The 23,835-nt window shown below is 41.2% G+C and overlaps 2 protein-coding genes across 5 annotated transcripts; one reads left to right on the forward strand and one right to left on the reverse strand.

The window, feature by feature from the left end:
- Positions 1 to 2,694: 2,694 nt before the first annotated feature.
- c9 (complement component 9) lies at positions 2,695 to 8,315 on the reverse strand (the record flags this gene model as incomplete). Its single annotated transcript, XM_080509810.1, has 12 exons — positions 2,695 to 2,852; positions 2,968 to 3,202; positions 4,699 to 4,874; positions 5,185 to 5,304; positions 5,435 to 5,675; positions 5,764 to 5,822; positions 5,913 to 6,075; positions 6,163 to 6,301; positions 6,763 to 6,904; positions 7,024 to 7,174; positions 8,051 to 8,141; positions 8,242 to 8,315. The coding sequence occupies 12 exons, from the start codon at positions 8,313 to 8,315 to the stop codon at positions 2,695 to 2,697; spliced, it is 1,749 nt and encodes a 582-aa protein (XP_080365936.1).
- Positions 8,316 to 14,884: 6,569 nt separating this feature from the next.
- On the forward strand, positions 14,885 to 22,832 carry dab2 (DAB adaptor protein 2). 4 transcript variants are annotated; one of them, XM_080510240.1, is made up of 16 exons: positions 14,889 to 15,041; positions 16,359 to 16,421; positions 17,200 to 17,476; positions 17,704 to 17,843; positions 18,190 to 18,288; positions 18,384 to 18,515; positions 18,603 to 18,686; positions 18,956 to 18,982; positions 19,081 to 19,125; positions 19,240 to 19,302; positions 19,997 to 20,611; positions 21,145 to 21,280; positions 21,369 to 21,986; positions 22,079 to 22,251; positions 22,346 to 22,427; positions 22,515 to 22,832. In XM_080510240.1, the coding sequence occupies exons 3-15, from the start codon at positions 17,332 to 17,334 to the stop codon at positions 22,403 to 22,405; spliced, it is 2,337 nt and encodes a 778-aa protein (XP_080366366.1). In that variant the 5' UTR covers positions 14,889 to 15,041; positions 16,359 to 16,421; positions 17,200 to 17,331; the 3' UTR covers positions 22,406 to 22,427; positions 22,515 to 22,832. The 4 variants fall into 4 exon arrangements, with proteins under 4 accessions (XP_080366365.1, XP_080366367.1, XP_080366368.1 ...); XM_080510239.1 differs by lacking the exon at positions 16,359 to 16,421 and having other exon boundaries at positions 14,885 to 15,041; XM_080510241.1 differs by lacking the exon at positions 16,359 to 16,421 and having other exon boundaries at positions 14,885 to 15,041; positions 22,346 to 22,423.
- The last annotated feature ends 1,003 nt before the right edge of the window (positions 22,833 to 23,835 follow it).

Genomic DNA, 23,835 nt, shown 5'->3' on the forward strand with positions numbered 1-23,835 from the left:
GAAAATGTATAATTTTTCCATAATTGTTTCAGGAAAGTTTGAGGTTTACGCAGCAATGTTCTGAGAAAGATGTCGTTTTTATGTTGTGCCACTCGTAGGTGCTGTTGATTGTTTTTGTAATGAAACTACACACATGCACGCAGTGAAAAATCCACTATAACATTGTTGAGTACACAGACAGTTGATGCATTTGGATTGCTATTACAGGTGACTCTCATCTATAAAACTGCCTCAGGAGGATATGGACTAGGAGTTATGACATTGTTGGCATTGTTGTTATTGTCCATCTTCTCTTGCATATGTAGAACAACTATTTACTACGACCATGGTGTGCATGCGCAGTTGCAGCATTTCCAAAATCAACGGGGCCGAGCGTTTCCAGAAAGTGTCGTTTTCACCCATCACCTTGGGAATCAACCTAAAAATTTTGTGTTTTCAATTACTTTGAGCACCAATTTTGTGTAAACGGACACCCCATAACCCTTGAATTCATGCAAAATATGCTTTATAGTGTCTATGTGTCAGATTGGGCCCCACAAGCATGCACACATTTTTTTTTCTTCTTCTTCTTCTTCTTCTTTTTTTTTTAATAAGATTTATAGATAAGCCCAGATAAGTTCTATTTTATGAAAGCAATTCATTCTTTTCAGGTCTGTGCACATTCCTAAACATTGTGCAATCTGTAGCTGTGCAGTCGCTGCTATCTCACCTTCCTCTTGTTTGCTTTACAAGGCCACGGAGCTCTCAAATCATGCCTGTAAGGCCACATAAAATGTTTGAATTTTTACCCAAGACCCAACACTGGAGTGTATTGGTGTTCAACTAAAAGCAAATATGGCTGTCGTTCTTACTGTGTATCGCTTTGGAAAAAACCATGAATATTAAAGCGTGACCCCCACGGTAATGATTTTGCCACTGACATTTGGAAAAGGCGTGAAATTAGGGCCGGTATTTTACAAAACACAAAGAAAGCAGGAAATGTTTCTGGGTGCAGCATTGAACTTGGATAAAGTTCAACATTATTGATTAAGCATGGCAAAAAATGTGACAGTGTTATAAATATCAGAGTCATAGTGTCTCCTTTGTTGCATTAAGCGATATCTCTGGAAGAATAAACCAGTTTAGAATGTTAACACTGATGGAGATAAATGAACTTTAGTCATTTTACTATATACTGCACATACAGTACATGCACACGCCACTGAGCAGCCAATGCGGGACTTTGATATTCTGATTATAAGAACAAGTATGTTTGACCCATTTTTAAAGTGGAGTTTAGTTAAAAGAGCCACCGACTGTCGCCAAGCTCCACCTTATCATTGTACAGATGATATTTCAACTACAGTAGAGACTGTAATAAAGGTGCAAGGGACTATATTCAGTGTGCTTTACAGAGCTTAATGCAAATGTTTATCTTTTATGAGTGACATCTCTCCCACATGCATCTTTTTGATTACTGTCACCAGCAGAGGGCACAAAAAACATCTACATGGATTGTTTTTGCAGCTTGAAAACGTGAAACATGATGTCAATGTGCACCTTAAGATCTAATTCCTTGAAAATATTAACAGAGGTGAAACTGTTTCTATCTGAAGCATCTGGGAATTACTATGTTTCTTGGCCGTGAAGAAATACTTTATTGTTTCCACTAGAACTTGGGCACATCTGTCACATTTTATGTATACTCATTGTTTTGACTTTGATCTTCTTTTAATTTCTCTTTTGCTAAATATGTGAGCTTGTATATTTAACATAGTGAGGCAGTTCAATCACCTTCAGATTGCTTATTCTAAATCGGCTTCTTGGGAATTCAACAGAACCTGAGCCGGCATGCGAGATAAGGGCCTCATACATCCTGCACTGTTTTCCAGTAGGTCATGAATGAAGCGTATCTTTAAATAAGCATATCTTTGGATTGCATAGGAGACCTTAGGTTAAACATGCAAACTTCAAACTAAAGCGACAGTGAAAAGTGCCAACTGCTAAAAACAATGTTGCCCAGTTAATGATCCTTTGTGGTTTTACGCACACGTGCAACAGAACCATCAGGAACTGTAAACAAACACACGTATCTTTTATTAATGTTGAATTGGTGCCCAGCACCAAAACGTCTGATCTCTGTCCAGTGGCTGTTTCTCATCGTCCTCGGTGTCGGCTCTCCTCTGCATCCATCTGGTTCTCATTTGCGCAACTGGAATGTGTGCGTGCTTTAAAAAAATGAGTTATTAGCTCGCTAATACATACTTCAGCCAACATTAAATAATGAAGCTGAAGCTGAAAAACCCCGTCTGTACGTCTGAAGGACTCCTAACTCTTGAGTTTGATTAATGATTCAATGTTTTGTTGTGAGTTAATCTGCATGATGCGTTGCTCTTTAGTTGTATAGGACTTAAAGAGGCTAATCATTATTGGTCTGGACACAAACTTGTAGAATTCCACTACAGCATTCCTTATCCCGTATGTGAATATTCATTATACATGAAGACAGAAAAAAACAGCAAAAATCACTTCCATAGTGTGATAAAGTATATTTCCGGTGTATCCACATATTTCAATCACAGAAACTAAAATAAAGACAGATTTGTATTTGACTCCATTGATCTCCGATCCCAACATGGCTGCCTTTTTTTTCTTTTTCTTTTTCTTTTTTTTTTTGGGTTGCGTCGGGGAAAACACAAACGGTCGTCCATCAGTTTAGCAGAACTCCTGACTGTTTGTGTCTCCCCTGCAAGTAGCTCCAAGAAGCCCGTCTGTGTTGCAGCCGCGTGTCCTGCTTCTTCTTCCCCCTCTACAGCCGGACCAGGCCGACCAGCACGACCAGTTCCCCTCCGAATTCACAGTCGGCCTCGTACCTGGGAGATTCGGGAACGACGTAGAAGAATTACTCAAAGAGGATGATAAGGATGGCTCTTGTGGTATGCTGGGTATGCAAATTGTGGCTTCGCTTATCTTGAGCACAACTTGTACCTTGGTATCTGGCCTTATCGCCCTTGTAATTCTGGCAGGCTAAGCCTTCAAACAGGTGAGGGCACAGACAGATACACTTTCCGTCCAGCAGCGTGAGAGTGGCTCCATTGAGACAGGGCTTACACTTGCACATGTTATATTCTGCCACATAGTCGGCCGTGGCCTGTTTCAGGTTGGATATCCTGGCGTTGGCGTCTGGCGTGTCCAGTGGAATTAGATTGTAGATGGGCTCTGGCTGTTAGAAAGTGTATAAAGATTGCATTATTCGTCTTGCCAGATCCTGGTCTTCCAAGGGGGGAAAAAAAAAAAAAAACAGTAATATCACACAACTTTTCTTTTGCAATTACTGCATGCCTTCACACAAGACAGAGGGGCTGTATGCACACACTTTTGTTTTTTCTGGCAGAAAACCATGAGCAGAGTGAATTTCAGCTTTTCCCATTTCAGCTGGCAAGATTTAACTGCAACTACATACTGTATGGAAAATTAACTGAAATTTGCTCAGTAGGCATGTGTGCAGACTAACTGGCAGATATGAAAGAAACATTCATAACAATCGACGACATCTAAAATATACACAAGAAATATATACCTTCTATATCCTTTTTATGTTTATGTGTGTGTGTGTGTGTGTGTGTGTGTGTGTGTGTGTGTGTGTGTGTGTGTGTGTGTGTGTGTGTGTGTGTGTGTGTGTGTGTGTGTGTGTGTGTGTGTGTGTGTGTGTGTGTGTGTGTGTATATATATATATATATGTTTCTAACTAGAAATAGCTGCTCTTCCTAAGTTGTCAGCAGGTGGAGGGGATTGGGACAACTTTTTTTAGTAAGACTGGCAGGCATCACTGAAAAATTGCACAGCCGTTTGCAGTCAGATACTGCAGTAAAACCTCAACTACACTTCGAGGGTGAGTTTTTAAAAACATGCAGAAATTCAGTTGCCTGATATTTAACAGGCTTTTGCTCAACATGCTAAAAATCTAAGAGGAAACTCTGTTGCCTTGAGGTTTCAGGGGTTGCACTAAGTTTGGAGGTTTTGTTTTTATCATGTAAGAGATATTATCATTTCAATGCCTGATTCAAATCAAATTGGACTGTTTGTTGCCCTTTCGCTTAAATAAGTTTGACACTCAGGCTCAACAAGTGCTGCTAATATGTGATCGTTTCATAGTTTTGTTTTAGTGTTCACACTAGTAGAAGAACATATGAGCATATGTGTTGTCATAACAAGACAGAGATTTTTATATTTCATGTGTATAATGTTATCATCTACTAAGACGAAGAGTCGTGTTCAAAGAAAAGCATCTAAATGATATGAAAGATGTAAAACTCCACACATAAATCTCCTTCACTTCAGGTTGTGGACAACAGGAGCCAATTCCAAATTAATCGGATTGGCAACACATTATCATCATAACGTTGTACAGGGAGACACATAATCACACTTATGGGAATTTGAGAGCAACTGATTAATCTACTAAAAGTACCATGGCTTTGGTTTGGGGAGTATTTGCTCTGGCTGATGATGTAATTAAATGCTTGGAATGAAACTCTACATACAGTATTTTGGCTGTGCAATTGAAAAATGAGCCCCAATAAAAACCCTTGGATGAATTTTCCTCGACATTGTACGGTATTTAAATAAAATCTTCACGTCCATCGTTCTGGCTGGACCAAAGTTGTAAACCGACCCACCAGAAAGACCGTCATCACAGGACACGGCTGTGATCCCTACCTCACTGTTAAGCAGTGCAGGGGAATCTGCAATGCTTCGGGCCCATTGTTGGTATGTCTGAATGTCCATTTGTCCGTCTCTATTCAGTTTGGCCCTCATAGTAGCAGCAGTTTCAAGAGTCCCTCCTTTGACCGACGTCATCACCCTATCCACCAGGGCTTTTCCATCAACTGTGCCTGTAGGCCAACAAGAGATATACAAGAACAAGACATGAAAAGACAATCATATTGACTTAGTTTGTGTTCAGAGCTTACAGATCTATGTTAATACAGCCTTTTTCACTGCACATCATTTTTACGCATATAATTTACTTATATTGCGAATTTTCACATCAAACTCATACACACCAAAGCATAGACAAAATGCAAAGTTTTCCACTGCAATCATGCAACATGCACCCTCAAGAGTGAGGTCCAGAAACATCTGTTTTTAACATCATTAAGCATCTCTAATCAGTGTGAAGCAGGAAAAAAGTGTATGGCAGACCTTCGTCCTTAGATTCTGTTTTGTCACAATTATTTACATTGACATGTGCTTTTATGTCAGTGGTGAAATCTGCTGAGATTCCAAGTTTGATGCATTCTTGAACTCTCCTCTCCGTGAGATCTGCAAGGATCATAAAGCAAAGACAATAAATGCTTATTACTTTCCAGTTCAGTCAACAGGAAATGTCTGAAAGCATGAAAGGAAACTTTAAAAAATGAAAATGTTACAAATAAATTAGGGTTGTATTTACTTCTTGCCTTGATGGTGTCCTGGTTCAAAACATAAATCAACTCGTATTCGCCACCGGACTTTCCATTTTTGGTGTAGTGCGTGCCGTAATCTTCCAGGAAGGCAAAATAAATCCCCTTCTCATACTGCAAAGGCAAAGATTTGGCATGCTGCAGGAATTCATCAGCCACCCGCAGTTCACGGGAGCGAAGCCTGTAGGTGCTCAGCTGTACTCGGCCCTTCACCCGCATGAAGTTTTTGTTCTGCAAGGTTTTCATGGAAGACACATAAGTGCGTGCAGCATGGTAGGATGCTTTGGCCACACAGGAAGAGCTCCCAATAGACTTTTACCTGAATGGTTGAGAGTTCGGACACTTCCTTAATCATTGTTTTCTTCTCATACTCTGCTCCTGCTTTAACGCTGGAACTGGCACCGGCACCAGCACCTGCACCGGCACCAGCACCGGCATCGGCACCAGCACCTGCACCGGCACCAGCACCGGCATCGGCACCGGCACCTGCACCAGACAAGGACTGCTCGTTCAGGTTGAACTTGAACGAAAGACCAGCATCAACCTTGAAGCTCATCTCCTGCAGCAGCTCCCTCAGGAGGCTGTGTGTGTCTTCATAGATCTCTCTGGACACGGTTTCCTCCACCAGAGTCTGGAACAACAGGGCACCAATATGTTGATATTGCTCGCTGACGTGTGTTTGTGATGTTTTTCGAACTGAGAGAGTGTCCCGGCGAACCTGATAGTTGAACACACCGACATTCCAGGGCAGCCTGTCACTCTTCCCGGTGTAAGGATTCCTCACTCGATTACACTTCCCATCGAAATAATCATTGTAGAAGGGGTTCATTCGAGGATCTGCACCTAAGACTGTGAGTCTGTTAAGTAGACGCATTGATCACCTGGAGGCCGAATACAGTATATAATAACAACCCTGTGGTGTAGGAGTTAGAATATTAATGTTGTATGCATGTACTTTCTCCAGTTTCCCCCCCAACAATAGAAAATTATGCATTTGAGATTAGTTACTCTGAATTGTTACGGCTTTGGCAGTTTATGGAGTTTTATTCTTCTTTCTTGCTGATGAATGTGATTAAAAGCATCTGTATATACCCATGTGCAAAAATAAACAAAAACAAAAATAACATGGAACAATAATTTCTCTCTTCATAAAATAAACCGCAGTTTGTTATTTTTCTGGAGCCTTACTGCTTTCTGCAGATCTTTTTTTTTTTTTTTTGCAGTCTCTCTTTGACTTTGGATACTTGCAATGACGTTGATCGTTCCCGCTTGACGACTCAGCAGGTGACACAATACTTGATGTTCCTAAAACTCTTACCCGTATCCTGCCGTCCTGCTTTGCTCGTTGGTATCAAAAAATGTGTCGCCACAGGGTTTGCGTTCAGGATCACAATCCTCGTCTGATCCGTCTTCACAGTCGTAGTCGCCATTGCACATTAACCTCTTCTTGATACACGATCCTGAAGAGGAGGGATGTTAAAATTATTTTCTGAACTCAGCAGTTGAGACACATAAGTTAAACTCCAACTGACAATGAGAGAGACTGCCAAGTCCTGGTGGAGCAAAAGGTGGTACGTACCCGACTCACACCTGAACTCTAAGTCGGAGCACTCAGCAGGTGGTGGAGCTTCACAGTTGGTTTCAGGCATACAGAACTCCCTGTCCCCCACTGATCCCTGGCAGGACTCACCCCCAAACTGGCCAAACCTCTCGACGGTTCGAGAACGCCTCTGTAGATGATAAGTGATGTCATGTCACTCTTCAATTATGTTTTAATGTTTCAGGCTTTACGTTGTTGTTTGTCTCCTGCTAAATGCTCTCCATCCATCCATCCATCCATGGTATTGACAATTTTAGACACACCGATAAACTTCAACCACGTTTTTGGATTGTGGGAGGAAAAAGAAGAGTCTGTAAACTCTGCACAGAAGGGCCAGCCCTAGCCAGATTCAAAACAAATAATCTCTATGTGAAGCAATAGTCCTACTAGTGTGACTCATGGATTCATGTGGTAAAGCGTGTTTACTGCCAGAGATGTTGGAATAAATGTGTATGTAATATGTGGACTGAGTAAAAACATGTTGAATCAGATATAGGTATCAGTAGTAGCTATAGCATTATTGCCTCATAGGCTCCTGGATTCACAGTTTGCATTTTCTCCCTATGCATTCTACTTGGAGAGATAGGCACTCTCAGTTTCTTATTAGTGTAGATGTGTGTGTGTGTGTGTGTGTGTGTGTGTGTGTGTGTGTGTGTGTGTGTGTGTGTGTGTGTGTGTGTGTGTGTGTGTGTGTGTGTGTGTGTGTGTGTGTGTGTGTGTGTGTGGGTGTGTGTGTTTGACTGAATGTCTTTCTGTGTTTGTCCTGTGATGAACTTCTACAGAGTGTATTTTGCCTTTGTCCATAGTCAACTCGGATTGGCTACAGCAGCCCACACCTCAGAGTTTGAGTAAAACACTGTAGAAGATGGATGAATTGTTGCTGAACTCTAAATACAGGTCTTTAATAAGAAAGATGATTTGGGATACAAAATTAAAAATTCACAACCTGTCATATCCTCACTTCTACACAGACATCTTGTATTTTTTTAAGTTTTCAAGGACTCACTCTGGTTTTTGTGCAGTTATCACAAGGACTCCACTGTGACCACCGACCCCATTGACAGTTCACGGCTGGTGGATCAGCAAGTTCTACACTCCTGAAATGCACATATTAAATGCACAGAAGGTTTTTGTGATATCCTGGGGGAAAAATACACATGTGATGAACAGAATCCTCCTCATTGGACATATACATACATTCCTTCCCCGAGTAGTGCCAGAGTGAGACACAGGCCACAGAAGCCCACTTGAAGAGCAGCCTCAATCCTCATGATGAACCTTTGTGGAGAAAAAACCAAAACAACCAACCCTCAATTCGTTTGTCCCTTTTTTGTCTTATAAGCTCGACTTTGTTAATGATTATCCGACAGCTGAAAGGCCGTGCTGTTGTCATAAGGGTCAATAGTTGGGATTTCAGGTGCAGCATTATTGATTCATTGCTGGGAAACTACCAAACATCTTACTCATCCAGTTATTAAATTTCAGAACAGAACATATCCCCCCCACAAATAAGTAACCACACATGTGTGGTTAATTAAAATCTTAAATCAGTTTGTAAATGAAAATGATACTATGTGTTGAAATAGCCCCTAATTAAATATATAAAGGGCAAACATAAGTGACAGGAAGTCTGATGACAGCAGATATTTTGCTATGAATATTGTGTTTAGATTACATTTGGTTAGATGTCCCTTTATCGATAAGGTCAACCATTAAAAATAAAATGATGTATAAAGAAATGTGTAAAAAAAAAAAAAAACTATAAAAATACATCACAACATATAACAAAATGTGTATAGTAAAGATATACGCAATATTTTAAAAATATTCATACAATATAATATAAACCCTGTATAAGATAATAGATTACAAACATATAATATAATAATATAAACACAATATTGGAGAGTTGGCACAATATCATCCAATATATTATACAAATAATGTATGATTAGTATGAAAATAATATTAGACATTGTTTCAGTTTGATATTTAATACATTTTTTGTCTTTGTTTAACAAAAAAAACACATATAAGTTAAATCAATTTACCATCCAGTGCATAAATTACATCACTGCTTTATTTATTAAATCATTTAGTCGTGCTTGTTTTTGTTATTTTAGTCATTGCCGTTCTATTCCTTGAGAATTGTTTCATTTGTGTGTTTCCAGGATGATGCAAGCAAACAGCAAATATTGACACAGCTCCCCTTTGACGGCTGCAGCACATCAGTATGAGAAGTCCATGGTACATTTAGGTCATCGGCCCAGAGCCAGAAGCTCAATGGGAAGACTATTTGAACACCTCATTAAACATTTTGAAAATGGCACAGATTTTTTTATTTTTTTTCTCCAGAGCGTGTGCAACGTTTTCTCCACAAGATGGCAACGTTGAACAGATATCTGCTTTTTCCCAGCTCCTGTTCCAAAGCTTTGTTTATGTAGTCTGGTTGAAGAAACAGGACAAATGCTGCAACTTTTAGTGAAAACAATTGCATCACTTTTATTTAATAGTGTATGAAATGCTGTTTTATGTCTTGAATATTTTAAAACATGGCTTGCACAACGCACAAGGAAGTTTCTTCTTTTTTGTTTTTTTAACTGTTGCACCCAGTGATCTGCCATGTGATCTCAGGGGTTTCTGCTGAGTCTGCACTACTCTGTTCTTCAATTGGAAGGAGTGAAGTGAGTGTAAACAGTTTCAAATAAGAGGAAAACTGTGTCATTTTCCTCGAAGAGAGATACAATGATTAGAATAACAATAAAACTTTCTTCTTCTTTTTTTGTTTAAAGCTTTAAATCATGGTGTTAAACATCTGTATATGACCAGGCGGACAATGATTCGCTAAACCTTTAAAATGTGTGGATTCATTCATTCATTCATCTGAGAGAGAGTACAACTGGTTTTAACTTCCAACAAAACTTTGGCTTGCTGACACGTATTTTTCTGCTGACTTAAATAAACACGCTCGGGCTATTCCCCCGATGTCTCCAAAGTCAATCTGGAGGCTGCCCCCTGCGCTGGTTCGTTCCCCATGTCTGCGAGCGGGCCTGGGGTAGTCTGGGGGCTATGTGGTCACGGCCCGATGGAGAGGCACAAATATGTGCTGAAGTCACCACTTTCACGAGGTTTGGCAGTTTCCTCCCAGCTTTCTCAGGAAGCCAGAGGGTAGGTAAGGTGCTTGGCCAATATTTCTCCTGACTAGAACAACTTCCTGGTTTTTTTTTTTTTGGTTTTTTTTAGAGGGGGAGGTTGGAGCTATGTGGAAACACTTGTGGAACAGCAACACTTTTACTGTAATCTGCTCACTACCTCGCATAGAAAGCTTGTCATCGTGTGTGACATATGATGACGTTGTTTCCGCCACTGCCATTTGCCCTGCAGCTTAATGCTGTATTTTTAGAATGAAATGGCCGGGAGTTGAAAAGCAAAGAGCGAGAGAGAGAGAGAGAGAGAGAGCGAGAGAGTGAGAGAGAGAGAGAGAGAGAGGGAGGGAGGATAAAAATCTAAGGCTACCTCAATTATGGACTGGAGATAAGTGGCTATCTTGGGTTCGGGCTGTGGTAGAGCAGCTGGTTTCAGGATTCACGCCCTGAAATGTTTGATGTCTGATTGTGGCCTTCCTGTTATAAACTGAGGAGAGGACTCTCTCCTATTAAGATTGCCCTTGTCAGCATTGAAACATAACTAAATCTTCGAGCTTCTGCCAACTGTAGTCCTAAGCAGAACTTCTTAACCACAACCTTTTCCCGAATGCTAAAAAGTGTCACGTCTGATGCACTTGTGTGCAAATGCAACAGGAAACAGTTGGTCATCAATCAAAAATCATCTGACAATAGTCGGACAGACGGACACGTCATTAAAGGGAAACCATGAGCAACTTTTATTGGAAGAAACAAAACAAAACATGTTGCAATTCCTGATTTCCTGTAGGACAACATATTAAAAAAATACAACTCAAATGAGGTCCATCATTATTTCTTGCCAGTGTTCTACAAGTAGAACGTGTCAATCACATTAAATGTTTGATATATTCTTGTGGCTGGTGAACAAAGGGGGAAACAGGTCCTCAGCTAGTCAGTAATCTGGCTTCTGAGCGACTCGTCTCCTAAAAACCAGCTTCTGTCAGCAGAACACAGGATACACCGCCAGGAAAGACATCCTTCCTCTGTCCCTTTCTCTCTTATTTCTCAGCAGCTCTTCAACGCACAGCACACATATACTGTACATTTTTGTTTTGACACAGGGCAGCAATGTTTGGCTTTTGTTAGCAAAACATATATGAACCTTAAATTATTGTATATCTAAACATCCGTCTTAGCCCAACATAGGAATCCCTATTTCTATCGATGTCTATGGGGTATTCTGCACACGCATGTGAAATGTAATGTGATGCAGAAGAAAAGCTTTTTAGTTAAGTCATTGTGTGCCATTCTCCCTCTGATCATCGGAGCAGTTATCTATTGTCTACAGGCTTGTTACTGTTGAACTGAACAGCATCATGATCAAGGTCTTTCTCGGTAGTTTCACTCACATATTAACAATCACAGCATTTAAACCCAGCTTTCAAGCACCCAACTCTCGCATCGATTCTAGTAGATTGAAGTCAGCATACAGCAAAGTATCTTAACCAAAAATGAAGTGAACAAAAGGTAATTTGCTTCAGATGTACAAGATCCCATTAGGTTGGTGAGTATAAGTAGTAAAGAGTGTTAAGGTGGGTCGTATAAGAAGCCAGACATTTTTTTTTTTTAAAGGGACAAGATGGTATAATTGACAATAACACAAAAAAAACAACAACTGACTGATTATGGAGGTTGCAGCAATATTTCAATAAATGTATGATAATCAGGTCAGCTAATAATAATAATAATAATAATAATAATAATAATGATGATGATGATGATGATGATGATGATGATGATGATGATGATGATGATGATGATGATGATGATGATGATAATAATAATAATAATAATAATAAGGGCTTCGATTTAAATTTAGGATATTGCTTATTTCCCAAAAGTGCCTCAGTCAACATGAACACGAGAGCCAAATATGATGAAATTCACTTTCAGTGTTGATGAGGAAATAGAAAGGACATAGTGTCTCTGGTTGTTGATGGCGCTTTCGCACTAAAACAATGTAAACATCAAGGAAAAAAGTGTGTATTGCTATGTGGTTAAGTGGCCTTGGAAAATATAGTAATCAGACAGACTTAAGCCGTTTTTATTCATCCATCCATCTTCCTCACTACTTTATCTAACTTGGGGGTCAAAGGGTGCTGGAGCTGACACCAGATAACTGTGAGCGAAGGCAAAGTTCATCCTGGACAGTCCATCACAGCACAAACACAGAGATACAGTCAATCCCACACACTCACATTCACATTAAAGTCGGGAATTAAGCTCAAACGGAATGTTTTTGGACTGTGAGAGGAAACCCACACAGAGAGAACATGCAAACACGCATGCTGACGGCTGCCGAGCCGGAACCTGATCCCAGAGATGAGCCTATAATGAGGCAACAGTTCTAACTACCACACTCATTGTCTCTCATTGTCAAAATATAGCATTTTTGGAAAGATTATTTTTCACGATTTCAGCTCCTCGCCATCAGCGCCGACATGTGAACCTGGTGCTTCATGTGTTGAATGCAGCCTTGTAATTCACTGGCCGCTTACATGGAAACACTCGGATTTAGAGAAGTGAAACCCACCAACACGCACGCAAAAGCCGCATTGACATCATTACTCATGTCAGTGCAGATGTCAGTGTTGACATTTACACAGGTTTGTAGCTGCTACAGATTTCCCTTCCCTTACGCAGAATCAGCCCGAGTCCTCAGTTTTTTTGTCTACAGGCGTGCCGATCTCAGCTTATCGTGGCAGATAATGTTTGAATCGTCCCCAAACAATCACTGAATGCCTCTGCAAACAATCAACAGAAACACTCCCAGTGTGAGCTGAGGATTGTCTTCCTGGGAATATCACAGATGCTTCTGAGCCCTCAGCACGGCAAATATAAAAACTGTCATTACGTCGGAGGCTGAGGAGCATAAAGACGTGAAATAGATGTTTATACAGACGAAGCTGATGACCCAGTTCCAGCCATCGGTTTACTGTAACGGCAGTAAGATTAGGGCAAAGCAAAGGAAATGTCATGCCTGCACTTTCAAAAGATTGTGCTGCGTTAGCAGCGGAGGAGCTCTGGCTCTCTGGGCTCGTCTCATTCCTCCTTTTCATACAATAAATGTATACATGTTAATCCTTTCCAGAAGGCACAAATGTTAAAGTGCTGTTGAAGGATATTTCCATAGAAGGCAATTACAATATCAAACCTGATACACATGTCACCACTTCTAGTTGAAATAAATCGCTAAATAGGATTCAGCCCAAGATTCACTATAAGTTATTGAATACTGATATCTGACAAATGCCTTGTAAATAATTATAAAAGCATTGAGCATATTTTTTTAAATGGAACATGTATTTCTGTGTGCCGTGTGTGAGGGTTTGTATATTTTAAGGATAAATTCATCTCGAGTACACTAACTGGTGTTTCTGCTCGAAATACCACAACAATGGCACCTTTCTCTATGATTAACACAACAATTTTTTACCTATATTATAGTATTTACTTCATCATTGTCGGTTTTGAGAAAACATGAAGAGATGCACAAATGTCCAAACACAGTAACTTGCCAAACGTAGAGAGGTAACCAACTTATCCTCCGTATCAAGAGTTTGTGTTTCATTTTGATGGTTTGGATGAATTCTTCAGTTCTAAAGACCTGAATTCGCTACCACGGTGGAACTTTTTGAAAATGGTCCATCTCTGTGTAAACGGGGAAAACGCAACTTTTGTGAAACATAGCTTCTGCACATTAAAAAGTTCCTCTGCACATGTGTGAGTAGATGCACGGTTTAGTGCACAGCGGTCGGATAAACACGTTTTGCTTCTGGAGGACAATATTCTTTCGATTACGAGACACTGAGAGTTTAATGAAACTCTAAATGCTGCAGCTCAAGGATTGTGATTAATGACGTCATGTGTTTTCACAAAAGAGTAAAGTTAGTCACCATGTCGAAATTGTCATAACTTTGTAGTTCATAGATTGGCTATTGTGTTGGTCAGAAACAAAGCCTGTTCTTCCGGCCGCTGCACACTACCGCTGTGGCCTTTTGCGGGTGTGTTCACCCTCTCTGGGCCACCATACAAAACTCAAAATCGACGCGTTTTCACTTAAAGCAATGTCACAATAAACTGGGCCTGACACTTTATTACAAAAGCTGGATTTAACCTGCGTTTTAGTCTGCACAGCAAAATGTTTGACACCAAAAACATCATCATTGGTGAGAATTACAAACTCTGAAATTAATTAAAATAAAAAATAAAAAAAAGCCTAATTAATTGTTGGAGATTATTATAGGTTTTTTTTTTTTTAATATACACAGTGCACAGATTTTAAATTTTTTTTAATTAATAATGATATATGAAAACGTCTTTTAAAAAAACAACAACAAACAGACAGTTATCTCACAGTATGGATGTAGCGTTTTTGGTTTTTTTGGGGTCGGTTTTGACCTACATAATACATAACCGCTCTCTCTCTCGCTCTCTCGCTCTCTCTCTCTCTCTCTCTCTCTCTCTCTCTCTCTCTCTCTCTCTCGCGCGCGCGCGCGCGCGCTCTCTCTCTCTCTCTCTCGCTCACTCTCTCTCTCTCTCTCTCTCGCTCACTCTCTCTCTCTCTCTCTCCGCCCCTCCCCTCCAGAAACCCGCAGCCTGTCAGTGGCAGCGCGTCAGACACGCAGGGGTTAAACGGGGAGTCCGCAGCTCTCTCTCCTTTCTGTCCGCAGCGTTTAGCGGAAAACATCTGACTCCTGCTCGTTTCTTTTCTTTTTTTGTTTTTTCTCGTCCCGAGGCTTGTGTTTGATTCGTACTCTCTTCGCGGAGGCATCAGCACGGCTGGATTCCCACTGCACGCTTTTCCAACAGGTACCTCGTTGTGTCTTAACAATCTTATTTTCCATCCCTGCATTAATTACAGGTCGACTTCAGGTGGTCGCTTACAAAGTTTTACCACTTGAATTCGCTTGCTTAAAAGAACAAGCTTCCATGAGGAGAAGAGGTAGTATTTATTTATATATATGTTTCAGATTTGAACCTAAAATGAACTAATTTTCTCCTTAAATTGTCACTTTTTTTTGGAGACATTTCAATGTTTTCTGGCTCTTGTTCTGTCCAGTGACCATTTCCTCCTCTTTGTCTCTACTCAAACTTATTTATATTGCAAACCTTAAACGGCACATCGCCTCTTCTGTCCACTCACTTCTTCCAGTTCAATGCAAAAACAAACAAACAAACAAAAGCGTTTCCATTTTGCATGAAAGTGTTTGCATGCCTCCAGTGTCCACAGTGGGCCTGTGGTATTTCACCATCTCATTCACTTGCAGACTGAGTCATTCCCTGATTTCCTCCAGATGTGCAGTAGTTTACGTTTCCTGACGGCCCAGGATTGTGACATTTCTTGCTCTTGTGTCTTTTATTCTGCTGACAAATATAAATTCAGCCCCCTTTGTCTTTTCTCTCACCCCTTGTTTCTGTGGTGCCACTGCTGGATTCCTATAAAAACTCACGAGTTTTCGCCTCAATCTGATTTGTTTGTAGGCAGCCTTTTGAGAGTAGCTGCGAAACATGTTCTTTAACTCACTTAAAAAAAAAAAAAAACATAATTAGGCTTTCCTCCAGCAAGTGGGACTCTTGACACCTCTGCAGCCGCTTGATGAGTCAAGTGCAGTCATGTGTCATCCTCCTGCATGTGTTAAAGGCTTGACGCTTCCCAGCATGGCAGCGAGCCCTGCTGTAATTTGCATGGAAAAAGACAAACATACAAGGCCACATTGTGCCCCGTTTCCTTAATTTCAGTGCTGGCACTGGCTCTTAAAGCAATGTTTTTATTGTTCCACAGTGGCATGGTTGTTCTTGTGAGGCACCAAAATCTGCTCTTGCTTGCAGGTTTGACTTATTTACTGACTCACTATCCTTCATACTGAGGCTTAAAGCTACATTGCACTTGGTTTACACTCATTAATCTCATTTACTCTATTTTCCTATATCCTATGAACTACTTGATTTGAATTTTTTTTTTTAAATATAGATTTCAGCATTACTGTTAAGATTAGGTTTTATAGACTGCTGAGATTTCATCTTGCTCAGCTGGGCATCACGAGATCCTCTGCTCTGTTAGTGTAAGATTAACTTCAGTTAATTGCACAACCTTTGCCCATTTCCAACCTTCGGTCTGCCCTTTAGTGCTCACAGGCTCTTTCTCTCTGGTGTTGTGGCCAGTGTAGCCTCTGGAGCTGGTCCTGAAAGGTATGTGGGTCCCACACAGAGCAATGTTTGTGTTGGTTGATTTCCAGTTCTGGTATAGAGCAGCGTTTTCTGTCTTTCTTTTTCTTTCTTTTTTTTTTTTTTTTTAAATTGCCTTTTTTTTTTTCTTGACTTGCATGTGACTGTTGGATTTCTTCTGTGCACATTTGTCTCATTGCACACCCAAATGGCTCAAATTGAAGCTGTTTGGTACAGCTGAGGGAGATCTGTTTCTTTTATAAGACATTGTGCTGCGAGTTTGGCCTGTTCAGGACATGATGGTGTGTTGGCTTACAAGCTGATATGATTTGATATGCAGATACAATTCACTGGTTCTGAATCTTTTTATTGGTGAGCCAAGTCGCACCATGCAGCTTAATTGACAATTATCTTTATCAGAAAGAGAATTAGCAGGATTCTTGTATATCTGTGCAGACATTTTTTTTGGTGGTATTTTGCTAATCTTTCAACAAGCCAAACAAGCACGATGGGTTGTGTAAGATGAGGCGTGTGTATTCTGGGACCTTGTTGTTTTATTGGTCATATGTCTTGTCATCTCTCTGATGGGTGCTTCTGTAGTTGTAAAGGTTTACTGTGCATTCTTACATGATATAATTGCTTATGATGGGCGAAGAATCACTCTAGTAGCGCCTCACAAAGCCTTTTATCTGCACTTGAATGGTAGCTCTTTAAATTTCAATATCTTCTCGGCAATTTTCTTTTTCTTTTTTTTTTTTTTTTAACCAGAATTGACTTCTCTTTTTGTGTGTGTGCGCTTCAGACAGGCAGCAAGAGAAGCATGTGTGGGTGTTAGAGTCACACGCTCGGTTTAACTGACTGCCCCTGAACCCGGAGCTGCCGTCTGCTTTGCCTCCGATCGTGCACTTGTCCAGAGAGGCCGACTCCCAACGCCATGTCCGCGGAGGTGGAAAACAGCGTGCCGGCCCCTGCTGACCCCGGCGTCGCCTCCCCATCAGCAGCCTCGACCACCAACACTCCTCCCAACTCTCCTGCAACAGCTCCAGCCAAAGTCCCCTTCAAGAAAGAGAAGAAGAGAGGTGATTGGATGATATGATGATGAAGATATTAACTATAGATGGAAGAGAAAAAAAAAACCCTTTCTAAACAATCTGCTGTCCATTGGATCAAAGTGATGTTCCATATAACTGAATATGTGAAGAATTTCCTGTCATGTTATTGTTTGTTTTTTTGGCCTAATTATTCAGTATTCAACTATCAATTCACCACAATCGGGCCTGAGTCGTGCTTTATCCACTGTTTTCAGTGCCTGAGAAGACAGATGAGTACCTGCTGGGCAGGTTTCAAGGAGATGGTGTGAGGTACAAGGCCAAGCTGATTGGCATTGACGATGTCCCAGAGGCCCGAGGAGACAAGATGTGTCAAGACTCCATGATGAAACTCAAGGTATAGCATGGCAGCCATAGCCTTGTCCTACGAGCACTGGGCTTCTTGGAAGCCAGGGTCCTTTTTAGGCTGTCTGGTACCCAAAAAGACAGGAAATGGCAAAGAAATACACGGAAGTGACACCAACTTGAATAGTGTTGCATGCAAAACAAGAGAGAAAACATTGATGACACAGATCACAGAAGAGGCAAAAAGCAGAAATCTCTAAGTCTTGGTGTGTCACACAGTCTGTTTTGTGACCGTATGTGTGCTGTTGTCTGCCTCCACTTTCCTCCAGTTAATAACTCGCTGCTCTCTGTGGGGGGCTTCACAAACAGACACAGACTTTCTGCTTCTTTCTCTCCAGGGCATGGCGGTAGCTGCTCGCTCCCAAGGCAAGCACAAGCAGAGGATCTGGGTCAACATTTCCATGTCGGGCATCAAAATTATCGACGAGAGATCAGGAGTGAGTCCCGCTCGTCACTGACATTGACGTCGGATTATAATTTGGAGGTGAAAGAAGCTTATCCGAGGCGGTAATCAAATGTTCTTGTTTCTTAGGTAATCGAGCATGAGCATATTGTGAACAAGATCTCCTTCATCGCCAGAGATGTAACAGACAACAGGGCTTTTGGATATGTGTGTGGAGCAGAGGGACAGCATCAGTTCTTTGCCATAAAGACTGCACAGCAGGTGAAATGCGCACCACAAGTGTGACCAAGAGAAAAGGATGATGAGTGTGCCACGATGAAAACGACCCGTCTTTCTTTCACCACACAGGCAGAGCCTCTGGTCATCGATCTGAAAGACCTCTTTCAGGTCATCTTTAACGTGAGGAAGAAAGAGGCAGATGCCTTACAGAAGGTAACAAACTCAAACGGGGACATGTTTGGCAGCAACAGCTTTTCTTTTCTTTTTTCTTCTAAACTGAAGGAAAAGCACACTGTGCTGTCACCTCAGAGAGTTGACAGGGTACATCCACAACTGGATGCACCTCCCGAAAGTCAACAGTGCCTCTCTGTGTTCCCTCAGTGAATCACAACTTTAGAAAATTCTTTTGAAATGACACACGTCTGTGAATTTAAGAAAAAAAAAAAAGTGTAATCATTAACAGTCAGCCTCTGTTTACGCAGGGTGAAAATGGCAGTGCTGTAGTTGAGGTAAGCGCTTAATTTTCCCTTTCTTAATTTCTTTTTTCTGTTGTTGTTTAACTATTATTTATTGTTTTTTTTGTTTTTTGTTTTTTTTTTAACTTCAGAATGGAAATGATGCCCTTGCAAGTATGGAAGCAAAAGCTGCCCAAGTAAGATCTGCTCTGTTCTGTTACCAGCGTACAAAGGGTACAATCAAATGTTACATTTAGTTCTTTTATGAGCTGGATAAATACAGTATGTGTCCGTTTGTTTTTGACATCCAGCCAGTGGAGCAGCATGACCTTTTTGGAGCCATGTCAACCCCTCCAGACATACATTCTCCGAATGTAAGTATAATGCCCCAGTGTAGATTGTTTCCTTCATATGGGCCTCATACCTTAAGCGCCCCCCAACCCCCCCCCCCAAAAAAACAAACAAACATTTTATATTGTGAAAAAAGTGTTTGCAAGTGGCTAAATGACTCCATTAAATAATTTGAGCACCTTCCAGATCATCCCATGTGTGTATTCATTCAAACTCAATTCTACAAAAAAGTTGTTTTTTTTCTTTTTTTAATTGAAGAATTGATTAAAAGCTGACTATCCCTCATTTCAAAAGACAACTCTTTTAACGAATTGGGTTTATGCTTCATGTTTGCCAATCTCATTGTTATTGATCACATTTTAAAGCTGCTACAAGTAGAAGATGTTGAAGATGAGCACATTTAATTTTGTATTGGCTTCAAATGACCGCTGGAGTTTTATATCCTGGTAGTCTTTTATATCTCGCTTGCTGAAACAAGCCATTGCCTCTCGCTTCACGCCAAATTCAAAGATGCTGACTAACTATTTAATATTTGTTGCTCAAAGATGGACTCTGGACTCTGTTGATATTCTACAAATGGCAGCTTTAAACTGTTTTTGTCTTTTCACACCATTTTGATTAATTGTTCATTTTGTTAACACATGTTTATCTGTTGCCAAACTGATTCATAAATCTGTTTGTTTTTGTCTCTCTCACTGTTCCTCTCATGTTAACCAGGAATCTAATGATATTCTCTTGCTGGACTTTTCCGCTGAAGTTGACAGCAATCAGAATTGCATAAAGGGAAACTCCTTTCCAACTTTCCCTGACCATAGGGCATCTCCCCAGACAGAGAATCCCTTTTCCTCAACTTTTGGCTACTTTCCAGCACCAGACAGTGACCCTTTCAGAGATGACCCCCTTTCTAATTCGTCCCCTCGCCCGGAGGCCGATAATCCACAGATCTCCCTCACCAGCGACCACCTAAACAACACTGCTGGCAGCACTAATAAGACAATTATTAACGGTGGTTTGAATGAAGACTCCGAACATCTCAGTCAGCAGATAAATGGTTTATCTAGTAAGACCATGATCCTGGCTCTCAGTAACGGACAGTGGCCACTTGGGGGCACAATAACTCAGGGCAGCACAATTACCATGATGGACGGAAATGAGTCTGGATTAGCTCTCTCAACTAAAAACCCCTTTTTTGACTCGCCTTTGACAACTCCCCACGTCTCTAACGGCGTTGCTCATCACCCCGAACCGCCGGTGACTCATAGCAAGGACTCAGTTGTCATAAACCCGCCTCCGCAGAACTCTAAATCTGGACGAGGCCGAAGGAGTGCAAAGGTGAAATCACAAAGCCACGTGAATTGTCATGAAGCTGCATGTGTCGGTTTGCTGCACATTTGGAGCTAACCTCTCCCACTGTTGAGTTTTGGGGGTTTTGCATTGGTGTTTGACACTATGTGCACTGGGTTGAGATCAGACGGAAAGCCTTGGGTTAAGGGCTTGTCTTTATGCATGCACTGGTGGTCATATGCTTCTCTAACGGGCTTAAAAAAAAAAAAATATATATAGCATTTTCAACCTTAATGCTCTACAATCGACTGTCTTCTCTGCTTAAAATCTGTCTTCCTAACCTTCATGCTTCGGTGATAGACCGCTGGTAAGTGGCAAAGCATGGACTTGCACAATTTTAAGGTAAACTTGGTAGTATTCATAATTGTACAAAATGATTATTTGCATTTGGTAAATATTTGCTAAATATGAAGTTCTTAGTGTTGCATAGGCAAGTCTGAAGCTATGCGATTGTGATGCATCACTGTCTCATAATTTTTTTTTTTTTTTTTTTTTTCCTTTTTAATTCCGATTGTGGTTAGTCCACACCAATTGACCTGTTTGGAGCAGATCTGTTTGCTGCTCCTGCTTCTGGTCCTTCCGAGGGATCCTCCACTCAAGCTGACCTTTTCAACAATGCAGCTACAAACTCTGCAAGCTCCTCCATAGCTGCCCTTGGTAAAACCACGTCCCCTCGTTCAGATGTGTTTTTAGTCCTGTTTCCTTCCCTGCCAATAACTATTATTCATTGTTTTGCTATGTTAAGGGAACCTTCAGCTGGGTCCAGCAGCTACCACATGCATGCCCACTACAGGTATGTGGGGAGCCCCCACTGCTGCGCCCACCATGTTCTCCATGCCAGGAGTGACTGTTCCAGGCCAAATGCCCGCCTACCCACAGCCATCTGCCTTTGGTGGTTTACCTATACCACCCACTGCCTGGGGCCAGCAGATGCCCCCTCATTTCAGTCCCCCACCTCTTTCTCCACCTCATCTTGCTTGGGCTCAGCCTGCCATGACCAATCCTTTCCAACCGGGTGCGTTTCCAGCAATGGGTGATCCGCATGGCCCGTCGCGCCCCCCACCTCCCAGGCCGCCTGTAAAGGACGCCCCTCCAAAAGTAGAAAACAGTGCCTTCGCAGTATTGGATCCACTTGGAGATAAAGAGAAGAAGACTGGAAAGGACATGTTCAAGGACTTCCAGCTTGCCAAACCGCCGGCGATCCCTGCAAGGAAAGGGGAACTTGCGTCCGGCTCTACTCCAGCGCCCAACAACAAAGAAGCCGGTGCATTTGATCAGTACTTTTCCAATAAAGTCGGCATGGCCCAGGACGCAGCAGACCACGATGACTTTGACATCAATCAGTTGTCATCGCCTTCAAATGGTGAGTATGCCACAACTTTGCCTACGGTCATAACTTTGCTTGATCATCCGTACATCTGCGACCTCTCACCAATTGTCCTGATTCGTATCTAGATGGCACAAAGGCTGCTGCGGCACAAAACTTGAATTCTGGGCTCCTTGACGCTGCCTTCTCCTCTGCCCCCTCTGCTGCCCCCGCACAAGGCCAAGGATTCAGTCAGGACATATTTGATCAAGTATTTGCAGCCGAAACATCCAGTCCCTTTGGAGCGCCGCCTGTAGCTCAGGTAAAGTCATTCACACAAGCTTCATATTTCCACCACGGACAGTGACAAAAATATCACGATGAATGTATTTAACTGACTTCTTGTCTGATTGCAGGATGCTTCTGTTGGTCAGGCAGCTTCTTTTGGGGATCCTTTTGGAAATCCGTTTGCTTGATCACAACTTGGCCCATCAGTATGTATGTTATCCTCTTTGTCATATTCCATCAGACAATTTTTCTAATCGGCCCGTTTTTCATGTTTTTTCTTTTCTCGTGACCCCACAGTTTAAATGGAGGAAAAGGAGACCTTTACATTGAGTAACATCGTCGGGACGAGCTGCTCTGTGCAAGACAATCCAATTGATGAACTTTTCTACCTTCTCGCCCCCCCCCCCCAAACACCCTTCATTTACACCTTTACCTCTGATGGTGTTGTTTTCTTCTTCACAATCAGTAGTTCCCTTTTTTCCTCAAGACCACTGATTTAAGAAGTAAATGTTGTGTCTTGATCTGCTGAAGAAAGAAATGTGCTATGTAAGAAAAGGCATGTTCCAAAAGAGGTTTACTGCTGATGCTGTCTTTGTAAAAGAATAAAGTAATCATTCATAATGCTGCGTGACTTTGACAAGTTCATTGATAAAAGGTTGAGTGACGGTTCAAAGAAATGGAGAAATCAGAATTTAGGTTGCAATTACCTTGAGAAAAGTAGAATGGCTGGAGTTTATGATACAAGCATCCTCTATCGACACTCAGTCAATCTTTATTGCAAGTAGTATTATTAGTGGCCTGAATTCCCACCTTCCAGCAAGAAAGCAACTGTTAAGTTTGCATGTTCTTGTTTTTCTTTTTGAATGTTGTGCATATTATTAATTGGTGTCTCTAAATAGCAAATATGTTAAGTACATGTACCTTGCCTTTCTCTCTCATCAACCGAGGCCAACTTCATGATCAATTTCCAAATTGGGCAGTATTGATTCTTAAAGAACTCAAAATGACAGACAGGAATTTCCTACTTGTTGGGAGCAAATACGCAAACTAAAATCACAGCCATTGATGGGGTATTCACCTAAATTATTTGCAGATAAAGTTTTGAAAATCGTACAAATACACAAAAACAAAGAACACTTGCCTTAAAAGTTTGTATATTAATTTTCTTTTGTTGGTCTGGTTCGTTCGAGATCAATTTGGGTGATATGTAGCCTGAATGGGTAAAGGGCTTTATTCAGATCAAACAAAGGCACTAAAATAGCTTTGTTTCTTGTGAACCCCTTGACATTTAACTTCACAAAACTTTCTTGCTATAGTTCATTCATGATCCAAAAGGCCGCTTTCATGATGTGTCAAACATCAACTGGCAGGACAGATGTTGTACTTTCTATAAAATCAAAAGTAAATTACTGAAGACTATGTTTTATGGATTCAAAACATAACTTTCATTTGTCTTTGAAAGTTGCTTCATGACAAGGAAGGACATCAGCTTTTTCTTTAGCTCCAGTTTTTAGTGTTACTGAATTCACGATACAACTAACTGCACAGCACAGTGGTTCCATGGTGTAATGGTTAGCACTCTGGACTTTGAATCCAGCGATCCGAGTTCAAGTCTCGG

This window comes from Blennius ocellaris, assembly GCF_963422515.1.
Source record: "Blennius ocellaris genome assembly, chromosome: 15".
Classification (NCBI taxonomy): domain Eukaryota; kingdom Metazoa; phylum Chordata; class Actinopteri; order Blenniiformes; family Blenniidae; genus Blennius; species Blennius ocellaris.